Raw genomic sequence first — 27,569 nt, 5'->3', positions numbered from 1 at the left:
CTGTCTCCTCGGGGCTCCAATCAGGCCACCCCGTCTCTGGACCCGTCCCTCCGTGCGGGGACGGCCTGCGTGTTTGCTGCTACCACAGAGGTGCAAGCAGCACTTTCAGTGGCTGAAAACACGGTGAGAGAGACAGAGCTCACAAAACCACGTCATGGCCGTGAAGCGCTCTCTGGTTGTTCCCTGTTACCGCTCGATGCCACGCCACAAGGAACTCGTATCAGTAAACGTCGTCTACAAGTAGGACTATTGCTTAGGAGAGGCCAGCAGAAAACAACTAACAAAATTAATATTATAACCCTTGAAGCATCTTGCTAAACTGCTTTCAAATGGTTCTCAGCACTGACCACCTCACGACCTCCTGTGGGCCACATACCAGGGGCAGGCGCCCTGCAGCTTTATTGGTGCTCGGGGTGACCAAGGAGTCCTGGGCCTGTGTCAGGCACACTCCGGACCCTCATTCAGTCTGTGGCTTCCACTGCCCGCACGCGGGACCACCCCCTCGCCTCTCAACAGGTGGCATCTCTTTGTGCCCCTGGCAATGCAGGACAGTGCTGGTTGAACTGCAGGAAGAGGAGAAGGAGGGAGGAGGAGGAAGAGGCTGAAGGGGACCTGGGGCCAGGCAGAGGGCATGACCTTAAGGTGCTTCCAAACCTGCTGCCCCAGGAGGAGTGGATCAGGAAACGCAGGACAAGAAACACAGAGTTCTCACTAGGCAGAACACGAACAGGCCTCAGGACTTCCCAGCAAACAAAGATTCGGTGCCAGCTCGTGTACCCTCAGCAAACACGGACTTCCAGGGAGTCCCTCTTCGCTGTGGGGGGCGGCGGGGGGCAGGGGGCGTCTGTCACCCGTGAGCACTCGGGGAACAGAGCGCCTCGCGGCCCCTGTGCTCAGGAGACCTCTGCTGTCCCTGCTTCGGCCACACCCCAGGCTGGCGTCCCGGGCCCCTGACCTCCAGGAAGGGCAAGCCCCGTGCCCTGTCCCAGCAGCAAGGGCGTGGCCAGGCCCAGTGACGAGCGAGGACAGCAAGACCGGGGCAGGGAACATGCCCCACCCAGGAGATGCCAGCTGGTGTGTGCCGCCGGCGAGGCACCACCAGGCTGGAACACCGAGCGCCCTTGTCCCCCGAGCTGCCGGATGGACCCTCACGGGAGGACGGGTGCCTGCTGGGCTAAGGGGCCCCAGGCAGCTGCAGGCGCCGTGCCAGGCTCTCGGCAACGCAGAGGAGAACAAACCCAACGCCCGACGACCAGACGTCCTCATTCCCGCAGAGCCCCCTCCGTGGCCGAAGGGAGCAGCACAGCACCTCCGGGCCGCGTCAGACCAAGCAGTGACACGGTCCCGAGGGTGACCCTGCCTGGTCTCGGCCAGCCCCGGCAGCCAGGGCCCCTCCTCATGGGGCGGGCGGGCTTGGCCAGAGCGTGCGTGCTCACGCCCCCGTGGCCCGCAGTCGGCAGCGGGAAGCCGAGCCCAGGCCGCGACCTGGCGCGTCCCCGAGGACAGAGTGCGGAGGCCGCTGCGGCTCTGACCCTGTACTGCTGGCTGTGCACGCCTCTCCCCGCGTGATTTTCCACTGTGGATCGAGGTTCTGGAACCCATGCAGCCTCTCCAATCAATGAACACCTATGTCCCCAATTCCTACTTTTTTTAAAAAAAGCCTCACCCAAGAATGTTTACTGATTTTTTTTTTCTTTTGAGACAGAGAGGAGGAAACGCTTGACGTGAGATGTGAGAAGAGAAACATTGATCCGAGGGCCTCTCGCATGCGCCCTGACCAGGAACTGCACCTGCAACTACTGGTGTAGGAGACGGGGCTCTGCCAGCTGAGCCGCCCGGCCAGGGCTCGAATTCCTACTTCCCAAAATGATCCGTTCCTGTGGGCAACCACACAGTCACTCGGCAGGGGCTTCACCTCGACAGCGCAGGGCAGGGGCGGCCCGACGAAAAGGCAGGTGGGTAAGTGCAGGACAGACGGCCGCGGGGGACAGGAGGCCGGGCCAGGGCGGGCGGGCGGGCGGGGTGGGAGGGCCCGGCCGGGCAGGGGCTGCAGGGGGGGCCGGTGGGCGCAGCGGAGGGAGCAGACCTGCCGCTGCCCTCGGCCAACGCCTCCCTCCTGTGCGCCCCCTCCCTCTGAGGGAGGCGGGTGGGACAAAGGCTGACTTCCAGGACCAGGTGTTCCGTCTTTAACTGCAGCCTTTTGAGACTTTTTTTTAATTGAAGTGACTTTCCTTAATGATGGCAACTCGTCCCTGCCCAGGCTGCCCTCGTCGGGGAGAGCGAGGAGAGTTGTCACGTCCATTCCAACCTGCTCCGAGAGCAGACCCTTGCTTTTAAATTGCGTTAAATTTTTATTTATTGATTTTAGAAAGAAAGAGAAAAGAGGGGTGGGGAGATTGATCTCTTGTTCCATGCACTGATGTTTCCTTGGCTGATTCCTGTATGTGTCCTGACCGGTGATCGAATCCTCAACCTCAACGCATTACCGACCACGTTCTAACACACTGAGCTACCCAGCTAGGGCTTAAACTTACATTAAGGTACAGTATATAGTGTCTCTCAAATTCTTAAAGTTTGTAAATCATAGCAAAACTTAACTGGTGAAAGACTATGTATTAATGCTGAGATACCAAAAGTCCCCAAAAATCTGAGAGTTCACTCTTCTAGCAAATGAAATGGCATGAATGGGTATCATTAACTTCAAAAGTGCAGAATTACTTAAAATTAGAAGTACTGCAAATATTTACACGCGTGACAACACTTTGAATTAAACATTCAAAAAGAAATTAATTTAACAAACAAAAGAACTGGACAGTGGAGCTGTCCCACACCCCCGAGTGCGTGACTGGGGGCCGCCGGGACGTGCCCCGCCGTGGCCTGCGGACGCCCCGCAGCCAGAACGAGGACCCCGTCCTTCACAGGCAGGGTCCCGAGCCGGCTGCTCTCCCAATCACACGCAAGGCGCCAGCAGCCGCTGGGACCGGAGGGTGCCAACACCCACACCGCACAGCAGACTGTCACAAACAGACCCCGACCCCGGAAGCCACCGCTGGACCCCCGCCTGGTGGGTGTGGAGGGGGCAGAGGGCGCTCCGCCATGCCGGCCGGCCTGCAGTGAGTGGGGCCCGCAGGGGCTGCAGAGATCGACTGTGACTCGCAAAGAGATCTAAGATGTTTCTGAAGTCAAGTCTTTTCCTATTTTGTGAAGCTTAACATGTCACTGGCGTTGGAAGAGTCTGGCGAACCAGGTGCAGACTGAGCTGCGTTTGAGCAGCAGGAGAAGCTGGTACGGTTGCTCGGCTGTGGCCCAGACCAGCCTGATGACACCTACAAGCCGAACTTCCATCCTTGGTCACACGGCAACGCACTCCTTCCCCCAAAGAAAAACCCTACGCAGGGTCACTGAGCTGCGAGCAGAGCAGAGCAGGGGACCGGGAACGGAGGCCCCACGGGCAGCCCGTGGGCCAGTACGGCGCGCGCACCTGCGGCTTTGGGCGGCAGGCAGGCATCCTGCCCACAGCCGAGCCCGCACGGGGCCCCAGGAAGACTGGGCCTTTGTGCACGGGGGAGGCTGGGGGGAAGGCAGCGCCGCACGGCAAGCCACGCGAGGCCGGCCACGGAGCCTCGAGGACACGGGGACTCCTCACAAGGAGCAAGTGGGCCGCGGCGCAGATCCAGCCCGAGTCTCAGGAACAACAGCACTGATGCCTGGGCTCTGCCCCAGGGAACACGTGAGGACACGGGGGTTCGCGCACAGCACCTCAGGCATCCTGCGGGGGCTCAGCGTCCTGGCTGCACCCCAGCCGGGAGAGCCCCTCGGTCCAAGCCGGCAGGCAGAGCGACAGACACTGTGAGCCTGGCAGCCCCTGGCGGGGCCCAGTCTGTGTCCCAACACCAAGGCGCATGCAGCCAACCAGACCCTGCCACGCAGCTCCGCCCGGGGGCTCCGTCCTCGTTCCGACCGCGGCTGTGGGCAGCCACGGGTGCCTGCGGCTGTCATCGCCGCCTGGCTCTGTTGCGCCGGAGCTATGCCACCAGGCTGGCTCGTGGCTTTTAAACCTGGTACAAAACTCAGATTGCACACGGTGGGCGAACCCTCCTGACGAGCTTTCTACTCTGAAACTCTCTCAGAGGCGAACACAAACTTGTTGCTTTGACAGTAAACTATTCTAGTGACAAACAATTGTAAAACATGTTAATTTCATGTATAAAAACCATTACTAAAAACTTACAAATAGTTAAGAAACAAGCTAAAAATGAGAAAACGTTAGCTAAATTTTCTTCGGAAAAAAATAACCTTTTTTTGAAAAGAAATGTTTGTAAGCCCTACAAAGCAACACAGCCACAGCAGCGCCGACTGAGCCACCTCCTCCCTCTGACGGAGGAAGGCGGGTCCCCAGGCCGTCAGACGAGGCCTGGGTGCGGGGTGAGGGCGGCAGGAGGGAGAGGAGGGGAACGTGCTCCGCGTGACCCAGCAACGGGCTGGGTTGCAGGACACGGGACACTCCACGTCGAGAGAGAGGAAGAGCGCGTGCCGGATACGTGGACACACCACACCCAGGGGACATCCTCTGGCCCCTCGCACAGCAAAGTGCACCGAGCCTCACCGGCCATCAGAGAGACCTGCTGGAGCCCCGAGGAGCCGATGCGCCCAGCTGACAGGCAGCGGCCAACAGCAGCACCAGCACCGGCAGGGACATGGAGCGACGGGAACCGTCCCACAGCTGGCGGGGGCGGAACCCGGCACAGCGACGCTGGTGGCTGCTCGGCGTTGGGCAGGCAAGCTGAACCGACGCTCGCCACAGGTCAGCAATGCCATGGCACAGCGACCCCGTCGAGGCCGTGCGCGGCCCCCCGGCTGGGACGGCCTGCGTCAGGAAGCGACCCAGGCGCCGGGGTGCGCTGGATGCGCACGGGGGCACCCGCCAGGGCGGGACGCCGCCTGCTCCGCCCGGGCAGCGTGGAGAAAAGGGAACGCCGGTCAGGCAAGGGCCCGGTCCCTTGGGGGCGGAGGAAGGGCGTGACCTCGGGGTGCCGGGGGCGGAGAGGCGCGGCCTCTGGGACGGGGAAGGGCTGGGCCACCCCGGCCCCGGGGTCCCTTGGGATGGCCCCACAGGCTGCGTCCTGGAGGGCCGCCCCCGGCACGACGACAGCTGGAGCCCCTGCGGGTCCGCCACACGCCTACGCAACAGGTTTTTAAACCAGCGCAGTGTGACAGGTTTTATGCGACGGCTCTAGGAACACAGCGCGTCGTTGAGCACACGGCGCTGACGTTTCAGAGAAGCCTGCTGCGATGGCTGTCAAGGTGGCTGCTTGGTGGCTGCGTGGGCCGTCACCCGCGACCACCGGGTGAGCCGAATGTCTGGCCACTGGTGCCTGGAGCCCCACTCCCTCCGGGCCAGTGAGGAACAAGCCAAGGCAGCCGCGCTGCGGACAGGCTGTGAACACGCACATGCTCCGCAGAGGGGCGGTGTGCGGCCCTGCGACCCGGTCTGGGCGGGGAACCACAGCAGCGGACAGGCCGGGCCTGCCCCAGGCCGCTCGCTTTGCGGTGTGTCACTACACGAACCCACAGCGCTCTGGTCCCACGGGCTCCACAGACAGGGCTGCAGCCTCTTCCCCGCAAGACCGGAGAATTTTCCAAAGGGGGCGGCGCCCAGAGGAGCCTGCAGGGCGCGGTGACGCCGGGCGTCAGGGTAACAGCGCGCACCGTCCTTCCGACCTGCAAGCACAGCCGCTACAAAAAGCGGAGTCGGGCTGGTGCCGCTGCCGCCCCTCAGCGGCGGGCACCCTGCACGCCAGCGCCAGCTTCAGGGCACTCTGGACGCTCTCCGAGGAGCAGAGCGCTGGAACACTCAGGGCCGAGCTCACGGGTGGGACGTGCTATGCGTCCGGTAGGCTCTACGGCTTTTCAGGCTCCTAGGAACCTGCCAGATGTTCCTTAAGATGCTCTGCTCAGACCACAGGTCACACTGCCGGCTCCTGCAGCCCCCACGGGAGGACAGGGCCCTCCACCAAGGCTGAAGTGGGTGCGGCCTGAAACCACCATCCGCAGCGAACTTGCAGGGACACCTTGTGCTGGGACCTGGGGGCTGCTCCCGTTCCAGCGCTGCTTCTGGAGTGGGACACAGAGAACCCCGCCCCCACCGCCCCCCAACCCGGCCCGGCCGTGTCCCCTGGCGCGGACTCACTCTCTTTGCCTTTCTCCTTGTTCTTGAGCTGCTGCAGCTTCTGCTCCCGGTGCCGCTGCTCCAGCTCCTGCTCCTGGCGGTGCCTCTCCAGCTTCCGCTGGTGCTCCAGCAGCTCCTGCTGGTGCTTCATGGCCAGCAGCTCCTGCTGCTGCTGCAGGAGGGGGAGAGCAGAGGTCAGAGCAGGGCCAGGACAGGACGACACACGCACGGCAGAGCCACGGTGGCCCGCACCCCGCACTGGGGTGCCCCGGGGCCGGCCCCGCAGCCAGCACTGCCTCCAACGCCACCCCGACTCTGGCCAGCGGCAGGCACCCTGGGCTGCTTGGGGCCCCCACGCCTCCGACCTTTAAAGTGTTGACAATGAAAATAAAAACAATCCACTCCCTAGAGAGCAGCACACGAGAAGAGGTGTGTCATCTTGCACGCTGGGAACACCCCTCTGAGGAGGACACACAAGAGCATGGAATACGCGTTCCCCTTAAAGCACAGCCACCCACGCCTGGGCCTTGCCGGAGCCCTGCTGAGAACACGCAGGGCAGCTGCTCAGGACGCCCCGGCCTGACGCGCCCCGAGCGGCACCCACGCTGCACTCACAGGCTGGAACGCCCCCCGGCGGCGACAAGGGGCGAGCCGCAGACCCAGGAGAGGCCCTGGCAGACCGCAGAGCCCACCGGGAGTGCGAGCCCCCGACGGGGCCTGAGGGCGGGGAGGGCGGGGCTGCGGTGGGGGCGGAGGCAGGAGGAGGGGCAGCCGGGGCGGCGCTCCCGGGCAGACCCTCAAAATCGGTCCAGGGCTGTGTGTGAACTATACCAGGGTTTGCAAAGTGACACAACCGATGATGTAAAATTACCTAAGAAACACTATAAACAAAATTAAAACGCAAAGACGAGTAAGGAAAACCAGCGTGTATGACACACAGGTACGCTTCCTCTATAAACGGCTGTTCTAAGTCTGTTCTAAGTTCCTAAGAACACGATAAGCAGCCGACTGAAAAGGGAAGCAGAAGGGACCGAGATTCACAGAAGGGGTTCAAAACAAGTGGGAAGCAACCTTCCCCCACCCCAGGGACCGCCCTGGACGAGCCGAGGGGCGCCAGCCCCATGCCGACCAGGCTGTGCAGGAAGCCCTCGGCGAGGCAGGCTCCCGTCTTGGCGTCGGGCCCTGCGCGCCGCTCCCCGCCCCCAACGAGGCTGCTCCTCGCCCCCAACGAGGCTGCTCCTCGCCCTCTGTCTCTCTGTCCCCGGGGCTCTGCCCACACAGACCCCCCTGGCTCCCAGAGCAGCCCGCCGTCCAGGTGCGGAGCACACGTGTGTGCCCAGCAGCAGGTGACATTCAGCACAACTTCAGAAGGACGGGCAGCAACTGGGTGAGCCACAGGGACACAGCCACAACCTGGAGAGACCCGGGCGTGAAAGCAGGGATGCAGGACGGTGGCCAGGCCTCTCTGCCACATCTGACCACGGGGGGCCCGGCCGACCCCCACGCCTGTGGCTGTGCTAATGGCCCGACAGCGGGTCCCCAAAGACTTGCGGGCCTTCAGCTCTAGCTGGCCAGCCGGCCGCCCACGGCTGCACACAGAGCAGTGATGCGCCAAGTGCGGCATCAGCAGGTGGCGCTCCTGACCACAGGGTGCCCTGGCCTCGTCCACAAACATGGCCACCTGCTGTTTTCCACCAAGAGGAAAGGGCACTTCCAGCTGGGAACACAGGGACCACAGGGCCAGAAAGTGGGGTGTGGCTGCCCCAAACCAGCACAGGAGCGAGGGGCGGGGGAAGGTGGGGGCGCTTGCCCCTGGTGCCCGGGGTGAGGGCCTGATGGAAGGCGAGCGCCCAGCCCTCACGCAGCAGCGCACCAGCCCAGAGGGCGGCTCCTGGACAGCGGTGGCCGTCCGATGCAGGGCCCGGGCCGGGGGATCCAGGGACCCCAAGGTCAGCTCTTAGAGCTTTCCTATGGAGGAAAAAAACTCGGCCAACAGTCACCTGACCTGAACCGGGGGACAGCAGGCACTTTTCACACCCCTTCTCCCAGTTTGCCACCTGGACCCCCAGACGACGTGCCGAGTGGCGCACGGCATGTGGCCACAGGGGAGCACTGAGACCACACTGCCTGGCTGTGTCCCTGGCGCTGCCCCGCCCCCTCCACTCGGGCGCAGAACTCCTCCCGCCAACGTTCCACAAGGGGGGGGGGCGGGGCACGGCTGCAAGAAGTCAACGAGGTGACCTCCGGAGAGTCCCAGGCGCAGCAGGGCACCGAGCTGCGCGCCTGCCCTGCCAGCCCCTGAGACACAACGGGCGGGGACTGAGCAGAGCTCATCCTCAGGAGCAAAAACGCACATGCCGTTCACACGGTGGTGTGGGAGCGGCCCCCACACTGGCCGGCTTGGCGAGGATTCTCTCCAGGGGCTGCGGAAGGGAAGGGGCCCAGCCCTCGGGCTCACCACTGGACCCCCGGTGAGGGGCGCTGTTCCGGACAAACAACCAGCGACGCTGCCAGCCTGGGGCCCACCGAGCACGTGTGCGCGCAGAGCGGCAGACGCCAGGACGGGGGCGCGCAGCATGTGACAGGCACAGCACCTCCGTGTGGCAAAGTCCTGGAGACGGACGGTGGCGGTGGCTGCAGAGCGATGAGTGTGCGTGGACACTGAACCACAGGCGTGAAAGGAGTCAGGGCGTCAACAATTACGTAGTTACCACAACTAAACGCGGTTCAGGGGTGTAGCGGTAACAGCGTTACCAGAAGACGCAATTCTGCCCCAAAGAAAATGGCGCTCAAAGCCAACGTGGGCACAAGTGCTTATCGGGTACCGGTCACAGTCACCAGGAGTGGGAGCAACGCATTCGCCCAGCAACAGACGAACTGAGATGCGTTCACACAAAGGAACACCGTCCCGCGTGAGGGGCACCGACACCCGTGGCGGTGTGGACGGACCCTGAAGTTCACGGGGGCGGAGAGCAGGCGAGTGCGGCTGGGCTGGGGGCGGGGCTCCAGGGCGAAGCTGCTGGATGGGCCCGGGGTTCCTTTTGTGACTAGACAGGGGCGACAGTTGTCCTTTACTGCAAGTGCACCACACGTCACTGAATTGTATACTTTAAAATAGTCAAATAATGAATTTTACACTATATTAAAAAAGATGAGTAAGGGAAAAGCTAAGGATTGTCCACAAAATAGGAAAAAAAAAAAAAAAGGCACAGCTGTTTGTTTTCTTTCTTGTCCTCACCTGAGGACATGCTTCCCGATTTTAGAGAGAGAGAACGAGAGGGAGAGAAACACGGATGTGAGTGAGAAACAGCGGTCGGCTGCCTCTCGCATGTGCCCTGACCAGGCATCGAACTGTGACCTTTCGGTTCACAGGATGACGCTTCAACCAACGGAGCCCCACCGGCCAGCGCCCTGCTGCTCCTTACGTGGAACCCCACCTGCTGGAGTCTGTCTGGCGACAGTGAGTGCGAAGCCCAGTCCCCAGGCACGCGCCATCCTGCCTGCCGGGCACAGGAAACGGGAAAACTCCCTTGTCACGAAGGGGACCCGAGGACCGAGCAGCCCTGGAAACGGTGAAATAGCTCCAAAGACCACCACACTCCACAGGCACCCAGCACGCCCAGCAAGCCGCTGTTCCAGCAGGCGGCCAGGGTCTGCACAGGGGACCCAGGCCGGGCCCCTGCCCTGGGGGGACTCAACCCCACAGGAGGAGGGGGAGGGATGCTCCCGGGGCGACCCCGAGGGGCCCACGGCCTGGGCGACGCAGGCCCCGCCTCCCCTAGGGCTGCTGAGCGCTGCACGGCTGGGGTCAGAGCCGGGGCCCGCGGGGCACCCCCTTGGCCTGGGCAACAGCAGGGCCTGCGGCGGCCCCTGCCCCCCGCCCCCCCAGGAGGTGGCCACGGAGACTTCTCCAGGTCTCAGCCCAGTCAGGAAGGTTCAGCCACTGTAGCCAGAGGGGAGGAGCCACTGCTACTATCTGCAGACGGCGTTTCTGTCCGGCTGGAAGGCACAGGATAACCAGTTACAAGTGTATTGAGAGGAGTCAGAAAAAACTATGATGCCAAAGAATAACCAACTATAAAGCCTATACCTCTTCTATGTAAAAAGTAAAACAAAGCTTTTCGTAAGGACAGAAAAGGCCTCAAATCATCAGGCTGTCATTACAGGCCCTCTCTGTTAGCCCGTGAACTTGCTGCAACTTCCACGAACGGCCAGAGCCAGGTGGGAGGTGCCTTCCCGGGACACAGCATGACGTCTGCCTGGAAGAGCAAACGGGACGAAACGGGACGAGAGGCCACGGTGAACGGAAAAGGGGGACTCGGCACGGGGCCGGGGACAGGCCGACGGGAAAAAGCCCGGCCCGCCAGGCGGAGGTTCCTGCGGGTGCTGTGCGTGTCTACACGGACAGCCAGCCAGCCAGCAAGACGGACACCCTCTGGCGCCGAGGCGGCACTTCTGGCCATCCAGGAACTACGCCCTGCCCTGTGAGTGAGGGCAGGACAAGCGGGCACTCCTGACCACGCGCAAGGGGACGGCCGGACGGCCACGCCCAGCACGGTGGGCCTCCCGGGGCACGCCGGCGACCGTGAGACGGGGGCAGCCCTGGGATGGGGGCGCAGCCGTGCAGTGACGGCGAGCAGGAGCAGCGCGGCAAGTGGCCAGCACAGGGCGACACGGCCGCCATGAGCAAGGGTCCCGGCACACGCGCGGACAAGGGAGGGGTGCCCGGTCGCGGCGCGCTGGTGCCGACCCCGTCGCCCCGAAGGAACAGTGCCTGGGCACAAACACGCTGCACGTTGCCACCTCGGGTGCGGCGCAGCCAGGCGTGGCTCCAGGAGGGCGGAGAGCTGCCTGTGCAGGAAGGCGAGGAGTGCGGCGCGGGCGCCGGCCTCGGCCTCGGCCTGACTCGCACGGACGCCGTCAGGGCACGCGCAGCAGGGCACGCGCAGCAGGGCACTGAGTCCTCGGCACAGGCTTCCACGCTCGCGCTCGGAGTCCACAACCTGAGTCTTGTCTTTAAAAGATTCCCTCTCGTTTACAAATTTCTATTCAAATTCACTGATGACTTAATGACACTAATTAGACTGTGTGCTCCAGGAAGCGGGCCAACACCGCCGCCAGATGTCACTGAGCACAGGACAGCTCATGGAGAACGCAAACGACAGAAACCAAAGCTGGCCTCCGGGGCACTCCGGGGCACCCCAGGGCCAGGCCAGCCCAGCCCGGCCCACGCTGACAGGTGGGCTCAGGAGGGACACTGTTCCTTCGCCACAGCGGTGACACGGGCTCCTGGAGAGCCAGCTGAGGGTGGGCACAGGGTCTAGGAGGCAGGCCCCAGGGCAGGGGCCGGGCCGGGCCGCGCTGCCCCCCACAACGGCCTCACTGTTGCTTGTGGTCCCGGCAACCCCACGCCCTCGAGGTCTGTTCGTTTCTCATTTCTTTCTCTAGGTTACCCATTCAACTGGCCCACCCACGGGTCTCCGTGCACAGCCCGGGGGACCGGCGGGGGGGCGGGGCGGGCAGTGATGCTGTCCTGGTGCAGCCTGGATGAGCAGGCACGGTCAGGAGTGTGAGGGACAGTGAAAAACCAGGGACCACAAGCCGACAGGCAGCTGCCGAGTCTCCTTCGCCTGGTGCAGCTTTGCCAGGCCTGCGTGCGCATGTCCAGCCGGGCAGGACCCGCTGTGGTGTGCGAGCCCAGGCAGCTCTCACCGCGCTCAGGCCCGCCAGGCAGGCATGTCTTCGCCTGCCGGGCTGGACATGCGCACGCCGGTGGCTGGCGGGGACACACACGCTCTGGCCTTGACAGTGAGGGCCCGCTGGTCTTGAGGAGCCAGGTCACAGGGGCCACCTGGACAGGAGGAGAAGACGGACCGTGTGGTCCTTCAGGCCCGTGAGACGGGGAGACGGAGCACAGGACGTGGTGGCGGAGGCCCTGAGGGACTGCAGGGGGCTGGCCCCACACGCTTGTCCTTATGTCGCCTGCGGGGGTCTCAGACCCAGGAGGCCATGGCTGCAAAGAAAACGAGACTGGCACCTGGCGAGGGCCCATGGCAGTCACTGAAAGGCCCGCACGCCGAGGCCACCGTGGGAGCTGCAGGCAGCCGCCTGGGATGGCTTCGGGAGCAGTGACGCTCGGACGGCAGGCGGACATCTCCCGTGGCCGGTCGGGGGCAGGCCTTCCTCTCAGCCCTGCAGACCAGAGGCGCACGGCCCCGCCGCGCAGGGCAGCCCTGGGCAGCAGAGGCCTTCCCGCGCCCAGCCCTGGGCCCGTCACCCCAGCCAGCAGGGAGAACGGGCGCAGGAGCGCGTGCACTCGGTGTCGGGGAAGCGAAGGGCACGGCTCGCCCGGACACGCGCACTCGTGGAAGGTAAGAGTCAGCTGGCTGCACGCACACCCATCTCCACGGAGACGACAGGCACCTTTGTTACACAGGATGACTGGGTCCCTCTGAAACGCAAAGGCCAAGCCAGAAGGCCTCGACTTCCAGCAGCTCAGCAAAGTGTCCTCTCCTCAGTTTGTCCACTGCCAGCCAGTCAGGGTGGAAAGCGGCAGCCAGTCCACGCCAAACCAAAGAAAACCGAAGCCACAATCAGGACTGTTGAGACCGGGGCCTCCGGAGCAGCAGCCCCACATCCTGGGCTCAGGACGCCTGCGGATGGCGCACTCAGGCCCGCTATGGGGCGCACACGCAGGCACCCTGTGTGCTTCGGGGCCTGTCCTCAGGGACAGGCGGCACTGGGACACAGCTCACTGAGCCAGGTGACCCCGCAGGGAGGCCACCCCAGCCACGCTGCCCCGAGTCTGAAGGAGAGCCAGTGGCCTGGCCTTGGTACATGGGCCATCCCTGTCTGTCAACAAGGCAGGTGGAGGAGCACACCAAGCTGAGCATCTCCCTGCACGAGGGGCTGCTGGCCAGAGCAGGCAAGAGCAGGTTGCCGGCTCCCGTGCAGGGCACACGGGCGCATGCCATCTGGGTGCAGGCAGACGCCTGGGAGAGTCAGGGCCAGCTGAGTGACATCCCTCCGAGATGTCACAAAGGGCTGTGGAGGCCTCCCCTGAAAGGGTCTCTGGGGAGCCTCAGGGTGCCCGAGGGCATGGGGCCGTCTGATGCAGCAGCCACTGAGCACGCACACCCGCGAGGTGCCCAAGGATGCCTGAACTGCGTGCCTGGTATGCAGCTCAAGAGGCACAGCGTGAACGAGCTATTCACACTGATACCATGCTGTGGCAGTGTTTTATGAAAGTGATGTGAAAGAAAAGCTTCTGAAGTCATCTTGCCCTTGCGTAGCCAGCTTCTCAGGGGCCCCTGAGGACCCCGGCTCCCTGGTAGTCACCCCTTGTCTGCGCCCCTCGCAGGGGGGTCTGTGTGGCCAGGAGAATACAGCAGAAGAGGGCCCATCACTTCCAAGGTTAGGCTACAGAAGACACAGGCCCCGCACCTTGACCGCGCACTGCCACACCAGGACCTGTGCCAGGGGCCCCGGCCTGCAGCCCCGTGGCTGAGCGTGGACGTGGCATGTGGCCCTGCCCCACAGCGCGACCCCAGCCTCATGGGAAACCCCAGCACTACCCGCCAGCTCGCCTGCTCCCGGATCCTCGACCCCCAGAAAGTGTTTGAGGCTGCCGAGCGTGGAGGGAACTTGCTGTACAGCCTAGACAGGATCCACTGCTTCAAGGCGGCCCCCAGAGAACGCACAGCAGCCCGCTGACAGCCCCACGCCCCGTGCCCCCCACCCCCCTGGGCAGAGCCGTTCTGCTCGGCCCTGAGTGCGGCGAGAGCTGCCTGGGCTCGCACACCACAGCGGGTCTGCCCGCTGCATCCCGCAGCTTCGCTACGTCGCCCCGTGTGTTTAATTTTAAAATCTAGGATCCAAGTAAGTATCTGTGGAGAGTAAGACCTGCCCCCTCCCGAAAGACCTATGGCTAGTTTTCCTTATCCCATTTAAATGAGAGAAAACATTAAAAAACACAGAGCCCAAGAGAGGACCGGGCTGGGGTCCCTGGGGGTGGCCTTCCTGCTGCAGATGCACGTCTGCAGAGGGGACAGGCCAGAAGCTGCCCCCTGCTCGAAGCGCACCGGCCCGGGGCTCGGCCGCGGGTCCCCCCACCGCCACGCGTCAGGGCGGCCCCGCCGAGTCCTGGCGGCACCACAGCTGCGGGGCTGTCTGGCAGCCTGGGACACGGGGGCACGTGGCGGGGACCCACCTTGATGTGCTCGTGCAGCTGGGCCTCGTGCTGCCGCGACAGCTGCTCGTGCTGCCGCTGGAACTCGGCGATGAGGAGCTGCCGCTGCAGCTGCTGCTTCTGCTTGAGCGCCAGCAGCTCCTGCTGCAGCTGCTGCTCCCGGAGGGCGGGCTCTGCCATGGGCAGCGGGAACTGCTGGTCCAGGCGCAGGTCCATGGGCACCGCTGGGGGGGCCGCCTGCAAAGGCAGTGTCGAGGGCACCTCCACTGCGGAGAGAGCAAAGCACAGAGCGCGGTCACGACTGGCCACGGCGTCCCCGCCCCAGCCCCTGGCAAGCAGCAAGGGGGCCCCGCGTGCTGAAGGACCGTTCACGTTGCGGATGCCGCTGCCCCGCTCTTGCCCAGCAGGCGTGATGCAGGACTCAGCGCCGTCAGAGAGGGCCGCCCCGGAGGCAGGCACCCACTCCGCAGGGGCCCGCTCGCCCCCAGCACCGACCACACCCCAGGCCCTTCGCCTCTGCTGAGGGCCCGTTTGAAAGCAACGCAGAGGAGCAGAGGAGGGGAGGGGACGGCCCCGGAGGGTACGGCACTGCGCTCGCTGGCGGGGCTGGCGGCCTCGCTCCGCCACCTGTTCACAACGCCACGGTGCAGCGTGTGCCACAGCAGGTCCACGCACACCCTCAGGGCCCGGCCCGTCTCCACGGCAAAGCGCGTGTGATCTCGCACGTGTCCCCCGGCTGCAGCCCACGGTGCCCTCTCAGCTGGCCTGCCAGGCGCATGCACAGCCGTGCCTTAGCCGCAGAACCACCGGCCTCCTTCCCGGCTCGCGTGCCGGCCGAGGACGGCCGAGGACAACACAAGTGAGGGGATTAGAAGCAGCAGCTGAACCCTCCCCAGTGCTTAAAAAGCAGCCCAAATCAGAGAGAAGGGACGCGGGAAGAACGTATGATTTCAGCGACGGGCGTACCCGACATGGGGCTCCTGCCGCGACAGCCCATCCGGAACCACGGGAACGCAGGCCCACACAAGGGCCCCAGGGACCCGCCTGCGGTGCTCAAACGCGCAGATGCCGCCCCTGCAGGGGCTGAGGCGAGAGCACCACACGAGGCCCATGGCTTCCTGGTCCCTCCCAGAAAGGCCCCCCTACAATCTGCTCTGGGTCCATTTCTTCATCAACTGATAAATCCAGAACCGGGGCCTGGGGCCAGGGATTGGGGGGGTGGGGGCTTGCCCTGCAGGGAGTGCAAGGCTCAGCTGGGGGCCCCAACTCCACCAAGGACCGGTTCCCTCGCCCCAGGGCCAGCTCCACCTGGACCCTCCGCACAGGCCACGTTCTACGTCCCCCTGAACCAGAGTCTGCCTGGGAGAGCACCCGGCACGCCCGGGACCTCAGCCCTGGCCACAGAGCCCCCTGGGAGGGAGGGCACGGGGGCGGCGGCCGCGACTCAAGGGGCCCCTCCGTCACAATGCAGGGCAGGCTGCGCGCACCTGCCATGTGCGAGCTGAGGCTCGTTTTGTTGACTCAAACTTCTCTCAGATTCTCCTGAGTATGGAGTCCCAGAGAATCTTCTAAGGACACCCTCCCTGGCAGCAAAGAGCGATGCGCCCAGGAGAGGAGCAGGCCGAGGTAGCGAGGGCTACCAACAAGCCTCACCGCTGCCCGGAATGGGCAGCGTGGGGCACAGACGTGGCGTCTGCAGCAGGTGACCTTGCCGCAGCCAGCCCAGCACTTCCTCCGTGTGTGCTGACCGCTGGCTGAAAGCGTGGCAGTCCCTCCGCTGCTATGGAACGTTAAAAGCGGAGCAGAGAAAATGGTAAGTTGAACGTTACCTACGCCTGACATCAAAACAAGCTCCTGCCATTTCCCCACCTCTGCCGACAATGCTCGGCTATGGCTGGACTCAAAAACCAGCCTGGCAGCTCACATGGGCAAAGAGAGTCCAGGGGGGCCACACAGGGCTCGAGAGATGCCACCTCCTCATCCCGAGTGTGCCCCACATCAAGATGCCAGGTGGGGGGGGGACCAAAGCTGTCCTCGGCCCTGCCCTGCACACCAGCTGTGGAGAGGCGTCACAATCCCCATTCATTCCGGTCTCCGGAGGGTGCGTCAAACATGACTTACTCTAATTTGGTATCAAAAACTATTTGAAATGCCTTGAGTTCCCAACAGAAGCTGCTAGTGCGTTTGACCCAAAGGGCCCTGAAGAAACAATAAAACCTTCTCTGCTTAAAGAATGTAGTATCAGAACAAAAAAGCCTGTATTCTCATGAATATTTTATGGTGTAAAAGGAAACTGCTTTTATAGGTCGTGCCCTGAGAAACAGAGTAACGCAGTCAGGCCCGTGACGTCAGCGGACACACAAAGAGGGCACTCAGAGCCGCCCGGAAGCGCGGCCTGCGCGGCGTCCCACGCGGTCGCAAAGGGGAACGTCTCATCCGCACGGCGAGCGGCCGCAGCCAAGGCGCCGCTGTCCCTTCCCACCCGGGCCAGGCCCCCCAGCTGAGTGCCGCCCCCGCCGCCACACGGATGCACGCGGCAGAGCAGCGCGGTTCCCGGGGGACCACGGCCGGAGCCTGGGGTCCGGTCCAGGACAGGGCCATTCACTGAGACCCGGGGGCAACGACAGCTGCTCCACCCACGGCGCCACGGCCTCCCCTTGCTGCGACGCTGCCTGCCCGGGGGGGGGGGGGCGGGGGGGTGTGCAGGCTGGCGGCGGATGGGCCCACACACGGGAGACACGCGGGCCACGCACCGGCACTGCGTCAGGTGGCCCTGTGTTCTTCACGGTTACACGTCCCCCACGTTACCCCGACACGTGCACCCCTTTGTGAGGGCGGCCGACGCCAGCGCAGGGGAACGACAGGGTGGTAACGGCTCCCGGGACAAGGTAAGAGGTGCTGTGTCCCGTGCAGCCCCCAGGACAGTGGGCCGCAGTGCCTTCTGGGGACAGGCCGTGAGTATCCTCAGGTAACCAAGGGCCACCCCAGTGTGGCACCTGGGAGCGCGCCCCCACGTCCGCCGCGGCTGCCTGCCCTCCCCGCGTGTGAGGAACATGGGTCCTCAGGGGACCGGGCCACGGGAGGGGCAGGACAGCGGGGTGCGTGCGGACAAGTCAGCGACAAACCAGAGTCCGGGGCAGGCTCCCGGCTTCTGCCCACGGGCCACAGCGCACGGGCCTCCGCGCACGCGCCTGAAGCCCAAGGGCTCTGCCCGGCCCGGTGGCCCGGGGCCGCCTCTCGCCCCACGAGGAATGCGCCGGCTCCTTTGGCTGCTTCTCTTCCTCGGGTCGCTCGCTCATCCTGCGGGGACTCAGGCTCCGCCTGCGTCCTGAGAGGGAAGCCGGGGACAAGCCTGCCCATCTCTCCCGCGCAGCCCTCATCCCTCATTGTGCTGCACCCTCGCCCCCGTGGCGCCAGGACCGAGGCTCCAGCCACCTCCGCTGGGCCTGCAGGCACTGCTCTCCCCGCCGATCCCAGCGCTGTCACGGAGCGTCAGGCTGGTCCGACCCGGGAGGCCTGTGGGGCCTGACTCTGTGCTCTGCGGGCATCCATCTTCCTTCTCCTTGGCCGCAGGGCTGAGTTTTAGAGCAACGTGCTTGGGGCCGAGCCCTTCACACCCGCCGTGAGGCGCCCAGCCGGACTGTTGGCTGCCGCCGCTGGTGTCTTCCTCGTAGGGACTTCCCTGGAGTTATTTTGCTGACTTCCTTTTTTCCGTTTCTTCCTTCTGAAGCCCCTCATGTTCAGGTGGTAAATCTCCTGAGAGGCTCCTCGGATTTCTGTCTCCTGTTCTTTCTCAGGCACAACTTTCTATGCGATTTCCTTATGTGTAATTCTAACCTGGCCCTTTCTCATTTCTGCTGTCACGTTTGTAACGGACACACCAGTGCCACGTTCAGCGGCCCAGGCCCCCGAACACCCTTCTGTGCCATCCTGTCCTCACGCCAAGGGCAACGTGTTTCTCTCTCCGCTGGGGATGGCCGTGACCGCTCCTCGGGGCTCTTTCCTCGGCACAGTATGCTTCCTCCTGTCTGTCGTTTTGCTTCTATGGCTCCGGCTCAGACCCCGCGCAGGGGCCGGGCCATCCCAGGATGCGTCCCTGAGCCAGAGCGAGGGCGTGCGATCCCGGGGAAGCAGCTGGCAGGGCGGGCGGTGGTCAGGACACTGAGGCCCAGCGCCCCCAGGCTGTGGGCTCCGGGGCGGCGGGGCGGGGGGTGGGGGGCGGCAGGGCAAGGACTGGGCCTCCAGGGTGGGGCATGGGGTCCGCTCTCAGGCTCATCACAGTGCAGCCAACCCTGCCTCTGCTCTCCCACGCGGTCCACATCCTCTACTTGCTCCTGGCCCCTGGAGGGGATCCTGGAGTCTTCCCCAGAGCAAAAACCTTCCGTCGGCCACCAGCGGGCGGGCGACTCCGTCACCCAGTGTCCGGGCTTCATCACGCCCAGCCGCTGGCGCCTGCCACTCGGACGTACCGTGTGGCTTAGGCCCCAGCTTTCCAGCTTCGGGCTGTGGTGGTTGTTTCTTCTTCTGCTCTCATCATTACGAGTTTATGACCTTTCTCTGGAATGTATAATTTTATTTTTTTATGGAAATTTCGAAAGTACACAAAGACAGAGAGAGAAGGGCACCGCTGACTGCCACGGGCGCATCCCCCAGTTCCAGCGACTGCCCCCAGCCACCCTCCCGCTGCGTGGGCGCAGGCCGGCCCTCGCCGCGCTCTGTCTGCGGCTGCTCGCCTGGGCCAGCTTCTCTGCACGAACCCTTTCAGAAACACGGCCAAATACCAGCCACGTACCTGAATAAACGGACAGCTCCACAATGTCACCAAAGAGCCACGAAGTGCCCCGATTCTTAGAGAGCCTCACGCACGGTTTTTAAGCTGTACTCAGACCAAGATCCAAACAAGGTCTACACAGGGCGATAAGCTGATTTCTCTCAGGTTCTCTTCAACCTCCAGGCACCCTTCCCTTCTCCCCGCTCAGCTGCAGACACCGGTCACCTGTGGGGGTGGGGGGGGGGGCGCGCATGTCTGCACGTGGCTGACGGGCCGAGGCGCACAGGGGGCTCCGGGCCCCATGGTTCCCTGGAAACTGTCAGCGGCCCCGACGGCCAGGGCACACTCTGGGCGGAAGCCCTGCGCTCCTCCGCCCACCGGGCCTCCCCGGGCTGCAAGCGGCCCCCGCCCCTTCCTCTGTGGGCCAGGCCACCTGCACACCAGGGCGGGACCGGCGCCGGCACCGTGCCCCTCAGGCAGCGGTCCTCAGAGGCGGGCAAGTGCCGGACCCTCTGGCCCTTGCTTTGGTCCCCACACCGTGCCAGAAGCTCCCCCAAGAGAACGGGAAACGGAATTGGGAGACCACGGTCTGGGTGCCGGGGGGAGGGACGCGCTGCGCCTGACAGATCGCTCGTTACCGGGGTTTCTGTGGGCTCAGCCGTGAGCGGATGAGGGCCATGTGTTCCCCCTGGCCCTCGCTGTGGAACTTCGGAACGCACAACTTATTAAAAATATCAGTCAAAAAAACTGACCAGTCGTATCAGGTCTTATTCAAAACAGTGACTTACATGCAATATCACTGTCCCGAAAGATGATCTTAACCGAGTCACAATTACTCTGTTCGCCAGTGTCGGGGCGGGGGGGGGGCGGGGGAGGGGAGGGGGTCTGAAGGGCATCTCCTCGCAGAGCGTGAGCCGTGCTCTGCAGGGAATGCACGTGGCCTCAGCGGCCCCACCCCGGCTCCTGCGTAAATGAGCACGTGCGCCACCTCTCTGTCGTGTGCGTGCACACATGCGATGGCAAAGACAGAGCCTGACGGGAACACCTCGTCACCTTTAAATTAGACGTGAAAAATGAAAACAGAGACGCTGACAGCACCGGGAGGCGGCGGCCGGGTGCTGCTCTGCACCGAGGCGGGTAAGAAGCGGCACACGCAGCCGACGGCGGCTCTAGAGGGCGCGCGGGCGCAAGGTCCCCCGCACTGAGATTGAGAAACTGAGAGACGGCACAAGTAACTGCTATGAATTCAAAAGGTCACTGAACGTCGGATGTGACAGAGATTAAAAATAGTTTTTAAAAATGAACTTTAGGCCAATCAATTAAAAAACCTACATAAACACATTTCTAGAAAAATACAGCTTTTCCAAGTTGACAAAGAGAGTAATCCTTAATCACAAATTGAATCAACACTTTAAAATCCTTTCACAAACATATTACAGTGTTACCAAGCTTTCAACTAATTGTTAAAAACAAAAACAAAAACAAAAACGAGAGAAAGAAATGTAAAGAACACCCGAGCTTGTTCTATGAGGCCTGAATAAAACCTTGTTGCAATAACTAGGCAAAGACAGTGTGAGAAAAATTATACTGTCATGATATATCCACAAAAGCCCCAGATAATTTATTAGCAAGCTTAATCGAGCAGCCTATAAAAAAGGTAATAGACCAAGACAAGTGGTTTTTTAAACGAGGAATGCATCGTCCGCGTGGAACACCTATAAGTGTAATTCACTACGTTAATACTAAAATGGAAATAAGCAGATTATGCAACCCAACTATTAATTATAAAAGCTCCTACCCAACTAAAAAAAAGACTTTCTGTAACCTAAAAAAGGGCATTAAAAACAAAAAACACCACCACAGCATTTATTGCTTTTAATGGTGAACCTCGAAAAAGACAAGACCTCAGCCAACACCACCTCACGCAATGGGAGTAACACAAGCAGAAAGGGAAGATGCGAAGCCGCCGCGACTTGGGCTCTCTGGCTACCAACGCCGAACCTTTCAGGACAAGAAATGCAGAGAGCTGAACAGACCTAACGAGGACACTGAACACGGTTCTAGAAAAGGTCCATGTCAAAAACCTAAGTTACATTATCAATGTAGCGCAACAAATAGAAAACCTAATGTTTAAAAAAATACCAAATGCCCACCACCAATTGCACCGAAGCCCGGAGGCCCCAGCAGGAACAAGAGTGAGGGAAGCCTGCGCACAGGCCTTCTCAACGCTGGGCAAGCGACCGGGCAGCGCGCACTCAAGAGCAAGCAGCGCTGCTGGGAGGAGGACACTGCTTCCCTCCAGACGTGCCCGGGGGCCCGACGCGGTGCGGCTCACGAGCCTGACAAAGCGGCTCTCGAGATGCAGCAGCCCCTCGTCACTGCAGCGAGTTAGCTCGTGAGCAGCAAGGAAGCGAAGGGAACTGGACACTGGAGCACCAGCAACCAGGGAGCAGGAGCCAGTCTGCTTAGCCAGAGGCAGCAGCTTCCCACCCCGGGGGGACCACAGCGCTGCCCCCCAAGGTCAGCGCCCCTCCCTCCGCGCTCTGGTGCGGGACCGTTGGGGGAAACGGGAAGGCAGGCACGTGTGCCACAGAAGTCCGAGTGGCGCAGGGCAAGTCCTGGACCACAGAGGCTGGTCAGTCTAACGCAAGGAAGAGGTGAACTGGCTGGGGGTGGACCCGTGAGAGGCCCGCAGAAGCGTGGGAAGTTGACCGGTTAGTCTGAAAAACGCCCTGGCCTTCCGCGAGCCCGAGACAATACAACCCCAGGAAACAAAGCAGAGAGCCCCTCCCCGCCGGACCCACACCTGCCCTGCCCGGCACTCGCACGGCCTCTCTCCAGGACTGTGCAGCCCTCGCAGGCGCACAGCCAGCACCTGTGCGGACCCGGAACACAGGCTGCAGGTGGGACCCGAAACACAGAGGCTGGGCTGGCCGGAGCGGACCCCGGGACAGCCCGGCGAGCTTACTTCCGCTCTAGGAAGCCTGACAGCGAGGCCACGCCTCCAGCGCAGTCCCCGGGGTGCTGTCCTACGACCCAGCGACCCCGCGAAGGAGAGCCACTTCCCCCCGGCAGCCTGTGAACCCCCCACGTGGCCCGTGTGGGGTAAGCACCCCCGGAGGGGGCGCGGGCGGGCCTCTGCCGGCAGCCAGAGCAGGCATGGCCGCAACGGGGTCGCGAGGGCCGCTGAAAACGAGGACGGCAGGACCGTCCCAAGCTCTGCCCACCCCTGAGAGCGGGCGCAGCAGGCCCGCCGCCACCACAGTGCTGATGCCGGGGTCCCCGGGAGGCCCGGCCCTGCAAGGGGCCGGGGTGGGGGGTGGGCAGGCAGGGGGCTCTGCCTCCCCGGGAGGGCCAGCCCTGCCGGTGGCACCCTGGGAGGAGAAACGGGAAGAGGCGCACGGCATCCGCCCCAGCCGGGCAGCAAAGGCAGGGGCCACACGCAGCCCGTCACAAAGCTCCGAGATTGCCCCGCGGGGGCCGGCACGGGCTGGCGGGGACCTCCGTCCCGCCCTCGGTGGTGGCCATGGCCGCAGCCGCCTGTCCCGCACCGACCGCACGAGGGACCAGCCACCTCAGCACCTTGCACCTCCTGCTCCCCACGCGCCAAGTCCCATCTTAAATTGACATGTTTAAAATTAATTTTGAATGAAAATTTCTGACAGAAGGAAATATATTTCTCCTTCCACCCTGTTCTTTTAAGGGCAGAAAAACAGAACTGGCGCCCTCACAACGTAGCACCCATACGTGGCGCAAAGTCCCAGAACGTGGGGCCCGCTCCGCCTGGCGCGCCCACAGGCCCACTTCGCAGGGGCCGGCCTCCAGGACGGCCGCTGACCACCGCCTGACCGGCGGTGACTGAGGAGGGGAGCTGCCAGGCGGGGCTCTGTCTTGCGGTAACCGGTGAAGAGGGGAGGGGGCCGTCACAGAACAGCCACGGGGACGTAAGGTGCAGTACGGAACCTGGAGCGGCCACAGAGCTGACACGTGTGCGCCGTGGACACGAACAACGGTGGGGGCGTTGCCCAAGGGGGTGGGGGTGCTGGGTGGAGGGGGAAAGATTGGGGCAACTGTAACAGCATAGTCAATGAACTGCAAAAAAGAAAACAAACCCCAACGGCGCCGCCGCTGCCGAGACCACCGCTGTCTGGTCACTCTGCTCAGCCGGCCAACCCAGGGATCCCGGTTCTCGGGGCCATGTCGGAGCAAGAACTGGGGTCTCCAGCCACAGTTACTCAGCAGCTAAAGCTACAAAGACATTCTTAAGCCATCTGACATGTCCCCCAAAATCCAGCATCTAAAAATGGAGCTGCTCACCCCTCTTCTTTAACAATAAGCAATCTCCCGAAACAAAAGGCGGAGGCGCTGTGCATCCCTGACAGGCCCAACACCTTATCAAAGAATCGTTTCACTGAGGATAAGGTCATCAGAAGTAAAATTTCCTCTGTAAGTGAAAAATGCTGTTAAAGACTTCTAGAAGTTCCTGAAGTGATCGATGGAGGTGGGGGAGGGCAGTCTTCTGTGTCATGAAGAGGTTAATGCTGGAGCCAGGAGCAAGTTTTTAAGAAACGGATACAGGCGGCGATGAACCGGGCGCCCCCAGCGCTGGGAGCAGCACGAGGAGTCCGAGGTGACCAACAGGGCTCCTGAAGGCCCGGCGGGGGTGCCGGCACCACGCCTGCCGCCTCCCGCGGCTCACGCCTGCACCGAAGGCCGGCTTGCTGGAGCAGCGCGGCGGGTGGGCTCCCCGGCTCCCTCCGAAAGCCCCGCCCACCCTGCGGGCAGGACGAGGACAGAAACCTTTCCCAAGGGCCGGTGGGCACAGGCTCTGGGCCCCAGGGAGGAACCCGGGGCCCTCGCAGGTCAGAGGAGAGCGCGGGGACAAAGGACAGCAGGCCGTGGCCCTGGGAGACTATGGAGTGGCCAGGCCCTGCCCTCCAAGGGCCGGGGCAGCGACGGGCCGGCAGGCCCCGGCCAGCTTCTCAGAGGCCCCCTCAGACACGCCCAGCCCTCAGGAAAGCCTCCAGTGCGGAAGGCAGGAGGGGCAGACCCAAACGCGTGCTGCCTGCTGCACCCCCGGCCCCTCCCCCAGAACCTGGAAGGGGGTGCGATAAAAACTGCAAGAAGTTTTGAAGGAAAAATACTGGACGAAAAAAGTCCATCTGGACCATCGGGCCTTAGAACCACCAGCTCTGGCAGCGGCGACGACGACACCGGAAGGACACTGTCCTCCACCGAGCACGGGCACGGGCTCCGACCGGCACCTGGAGGGCAGCTGCTGGGGCCATGGCCACCCCGCCCGCCGAGACGGCGGGCGCACAGCGGCCGGCACCGCACACGGTGTGCAGGCCGCAGGGCATGGCGCCCTCGGCGGTGGCCCTAAGCTTGGTGCCCCGCAGGAGACGCAGCCTCCAACGGCCTTCGTGGGCTGCGCGGCCGTGGCCCCGCCCACCCACGCTGCACCCCCTCCCCGCCTACTGGTCTCCATTGTCACCTGACTGCAGCCCTTGTTGAAGTCACCCTCAGTCTACTTCCTAAGGGCCCCGAAGCACAAGGGCAGGGATGCTGGTGACCGAGGTGCGCCGGAGGCCGCACGCCGCTTCCTTCAGGTGCAAACGCAGTTCTCCACTTCGCCGTCCTAGTTCCTTCCTAGTTATTGCTGTCAATCTCTCACTGTGCCTACCTAATAAATTAAACATTATCATAGTTTGCGTGTCAAAACAAAAAAAACGAAACGTGGCCTATACACGATTCGGTGCTCTCTGTGGTTTCAGGCACTCGCTGGGGGCCCGGGGCCGCACCCCTCGTGGGGGAGGGGACGGCTGGGCGAGGCCAGGAACAGCGCTGGTGGAGCTGTCAGGACCGCACTGCGGACGGAGCCCGCCGTGCGGACTAACCAGAGGGGACGAGGGGAGAAGGCGGCAGGGAGAAGGCCCCCCCGGGAGCCTTCCGCGGCCGGAGGGACACAGCCCTCAGCATGGAGATCTCTGACGACGCACAGGGCCGGAGGGACACAGTCAACACTCGCATGTCCCGCGTGAACGGCTATCGGCTACGTTTTTGCTGTTTTATCTCATCTAGTAACGTCCTTTATTTTTTTTTTCAATTCCATGGAATAAAACATCTCAACTTTAACCTGATAACATGATGAAAAAGGGTCAGATTTTTTTAAAACATTTTTCTAATATTGAACGGACAGTCTGTTGCCAAGGCCGTGCAGAGGGGTCCTAGACGCCCCCCCCCCAGGGCAGGGTCCTCCTGGTGTGCGGTGTGCGGGCTCAGCGGGACGCACAGACACAGAGGAGCGGCTGTCTGCGTGCCGGCGCCCTCCGGGGTGGCTTCAGATGCGAGGCCCCCTCAGCCTCACGTTAGGCCTGCGCCCCCCCACCCCCGGTGGAGTCATCTCTACGCCATCCACACACTACGTGGTTTGATTCTCTTCTGGTGCGTATTTTTTCAAAAAGTTCTATTAAATGACAAGCTAAAATTACTACAGTTATATGAACTTTTAGGAAACGAAACTTTTCTTAACAGATCACATAATTTTTTTTTTTTTTTTAAATCAGAGTCATACACTGTATAACCACCACAGGAAGCTTTACTCAAAAACAAGCTCCAGACCTGACTCTACAGAAAACAGTTCTGGAAGCCCGGGTGTAGGTGTCACGGCTGCCGCTGGGCGCCCCAGGCCAGGCGCCAGGACGCCACTGGCCGCAGCAGCTCCTGCCCAGCACCACAGGCCCCACCTGCGGGACGCCGCTGCCTGCCGGGACCACCCGGGCCGCCCCCAGGGCCCCGCGCACGCACTCCTGAGCGCGCCACACCGGGCCCCCCCCCCGCACCCGGAGCCCGGGAGGGGCGGGGAGCGAGGGCCGGCACCCCTGCTCCCAAGGTCAGGGCCGCCCCCACAGCTCTTCAGAACCCCCTGCTGTTTCTGGCGCGTCCTGCGCCCCTCAGGGAGGAAGGCCGGCTGTGGAAGGAGCTGCGAGCTCCAGCTGAGCAAGAGCCGTGAGGAAGTCCTGGCACGCAGCGGGGAACGTGGCTGTCAAGGAGTGCACAAATGTGTTTCCTGGAAACTATAAATAGAACCCAAAACGACAGAGCCGGCCCCGAGTTCTCCCACACAGAGGCAGCTCCTAAAGACAAACCTGGCCTCCAGACGTAAGTGACAAAGCAACGCGCGCGAAGCCCTGCCGTTACCTTTATACGCACGGTGCCACTGGACAAGAGCTCTAACGCTGCACAACCACAAGCAACGGCACCAGGACAGAAGCGGCACCAGGGACACCCATGGTTCACCGCCGGGCACTCAGTGGGAGGTCCCCGCTGGGTCATGACTCAGTCCTCACGCCCCCAGCAGGCGCTGCCCCCGCGACCGCATACCCTGGGTGGGATACCCAGGCTGGGGAGCCGCCCGCAGCTTGCCCAGGGCCCCCATCAGGCCGCGAGGAGAACTGCCGCCCCGCCCCGCCCCGCCCCCGCGCCCCCACCCCCTGCACCTGCCCACGCCTGGGCCTTGGCTGGGCCCACGCCTCTAAGTTACTCTCCGAAAGCTGTTTTGAAGGCCCTAAACTCACTGGATAAAAATACATTATCTAAAAATTAAAAATAGTTCCCGAGGTCTCGGAAGGCCACAGATCTCCCGGGCAATTATCCCCACATTTCAGTTTCATGAGGTCAAGTTTACATAATACAAAGAACACATTTCAGAATTTCCTTCTTAGCAACCTCCAACGTTTGGTTATGTGTTTTACCTAACAGCTGGGTTGCAGGAGGAACCCATATTACTTAATAGTAACAGTTGAAATATTTAAAAATAGAAGGTACTTCTTCCACTCGGTGGAGGAAGAAGAGAGGGCGGTGAGAGAGGCCAACCTGGAGCAGGGCTGCCGTCCCCGGGGCCGCCGGCCTCTTCCGCCCGGGGTGCGGGTGGGGCCGCCCTCCTGGCCAGCAGCGAGCATGCCACCTGGGCCTTCTGGACCTCAGAAGCCCGCCAAGGAATGCAGCTTCTTTCAAAGGCTTGGCAGGCCATGGGGAGTGGGTATGGGGAAAACCCAACAGGCAGCTGGAAACGCAGGTCGTTAACGTGCGGGGAGCCGGGTGGACGGGGTTAGGTTCAGTGTTCGGGCCTGGAAGGGACGTGTGGGACGTGTGTTTGCAACACAGCCACTCGACAGGCATAAGGTCGGTCCCGCTCTCGGCCTCTGGCGGCCGTGGGCACCGGCCCCCGCAGCCTCCCAGGAAGCGGGGCGGCGCCTCGGGCGGCGGCGCTGTGGCCTCACCGCCCTCACCACTGTCAGGCCTGGAGACCCAGGGCTCGGAGGCGGAGCTGTCCTTCCAGAGGGGTGGGGAGTGCTCCCCCGCTGGACACACACACGCACCGCTAACCACAGAGCCCGAGAGGGCAGCCCTGCAGAGAAGCAGCGGTGCTCGAGTGCGAC

The 27,569-nt window shown here is 62.8% G+C and overlaps 1 protein-coding gene across 1 annotated transcript in view; it reads right to left on the bottom strand.

The window, feature by feature from the left end:
• The window catches only part of HDAC4 (histone deacetylase 4), a 166,479-nt gene that overhangs the window by 56,188 nt on the left and 82,722 nt on the right, over window positions 1-27,569 (bottom strand). The window contains exons 3-4 of the mRNA XM_054570883.1: window positions 14,379-14,623; window positions 6,191-6,341 (exon numbers count right to left, since the gene is read on the bottom strand). Coding sequence (XP_054426858.1) covers window positions 6,191-6,341; window positions 14,379-14,623 — 396 coding nt within the window. The remainder of the gene's footprint in view (window positions 1-6,190; window positions 6,342-14,378; window positions 14,624-27,569) is intronic.

The sequence above is a fragment of the Pteronotus mesoamericanus genome, unplaced genomic scaffold, assembly GCF_021234165.1.
Source record: "Pteronotus mesoamericanus isolate MK-2021 breed Mesoamerican mustached bat unplaced genomic scaffold, CSHL_Meso_final contig_1018, whole genome shotgun sequence".
NCBI classification, from domain to species: Eukaryota; Metazoa; Chordata; class Mammalia; order Chiroptera; family Mormoopidae; genus Pteronotus; species Pteronotus mesoamericanus.
Note: the sequence above shows the minus strand (reverse complement) of the source record. Positions and strands in the feature narration are given on the sequence as shown.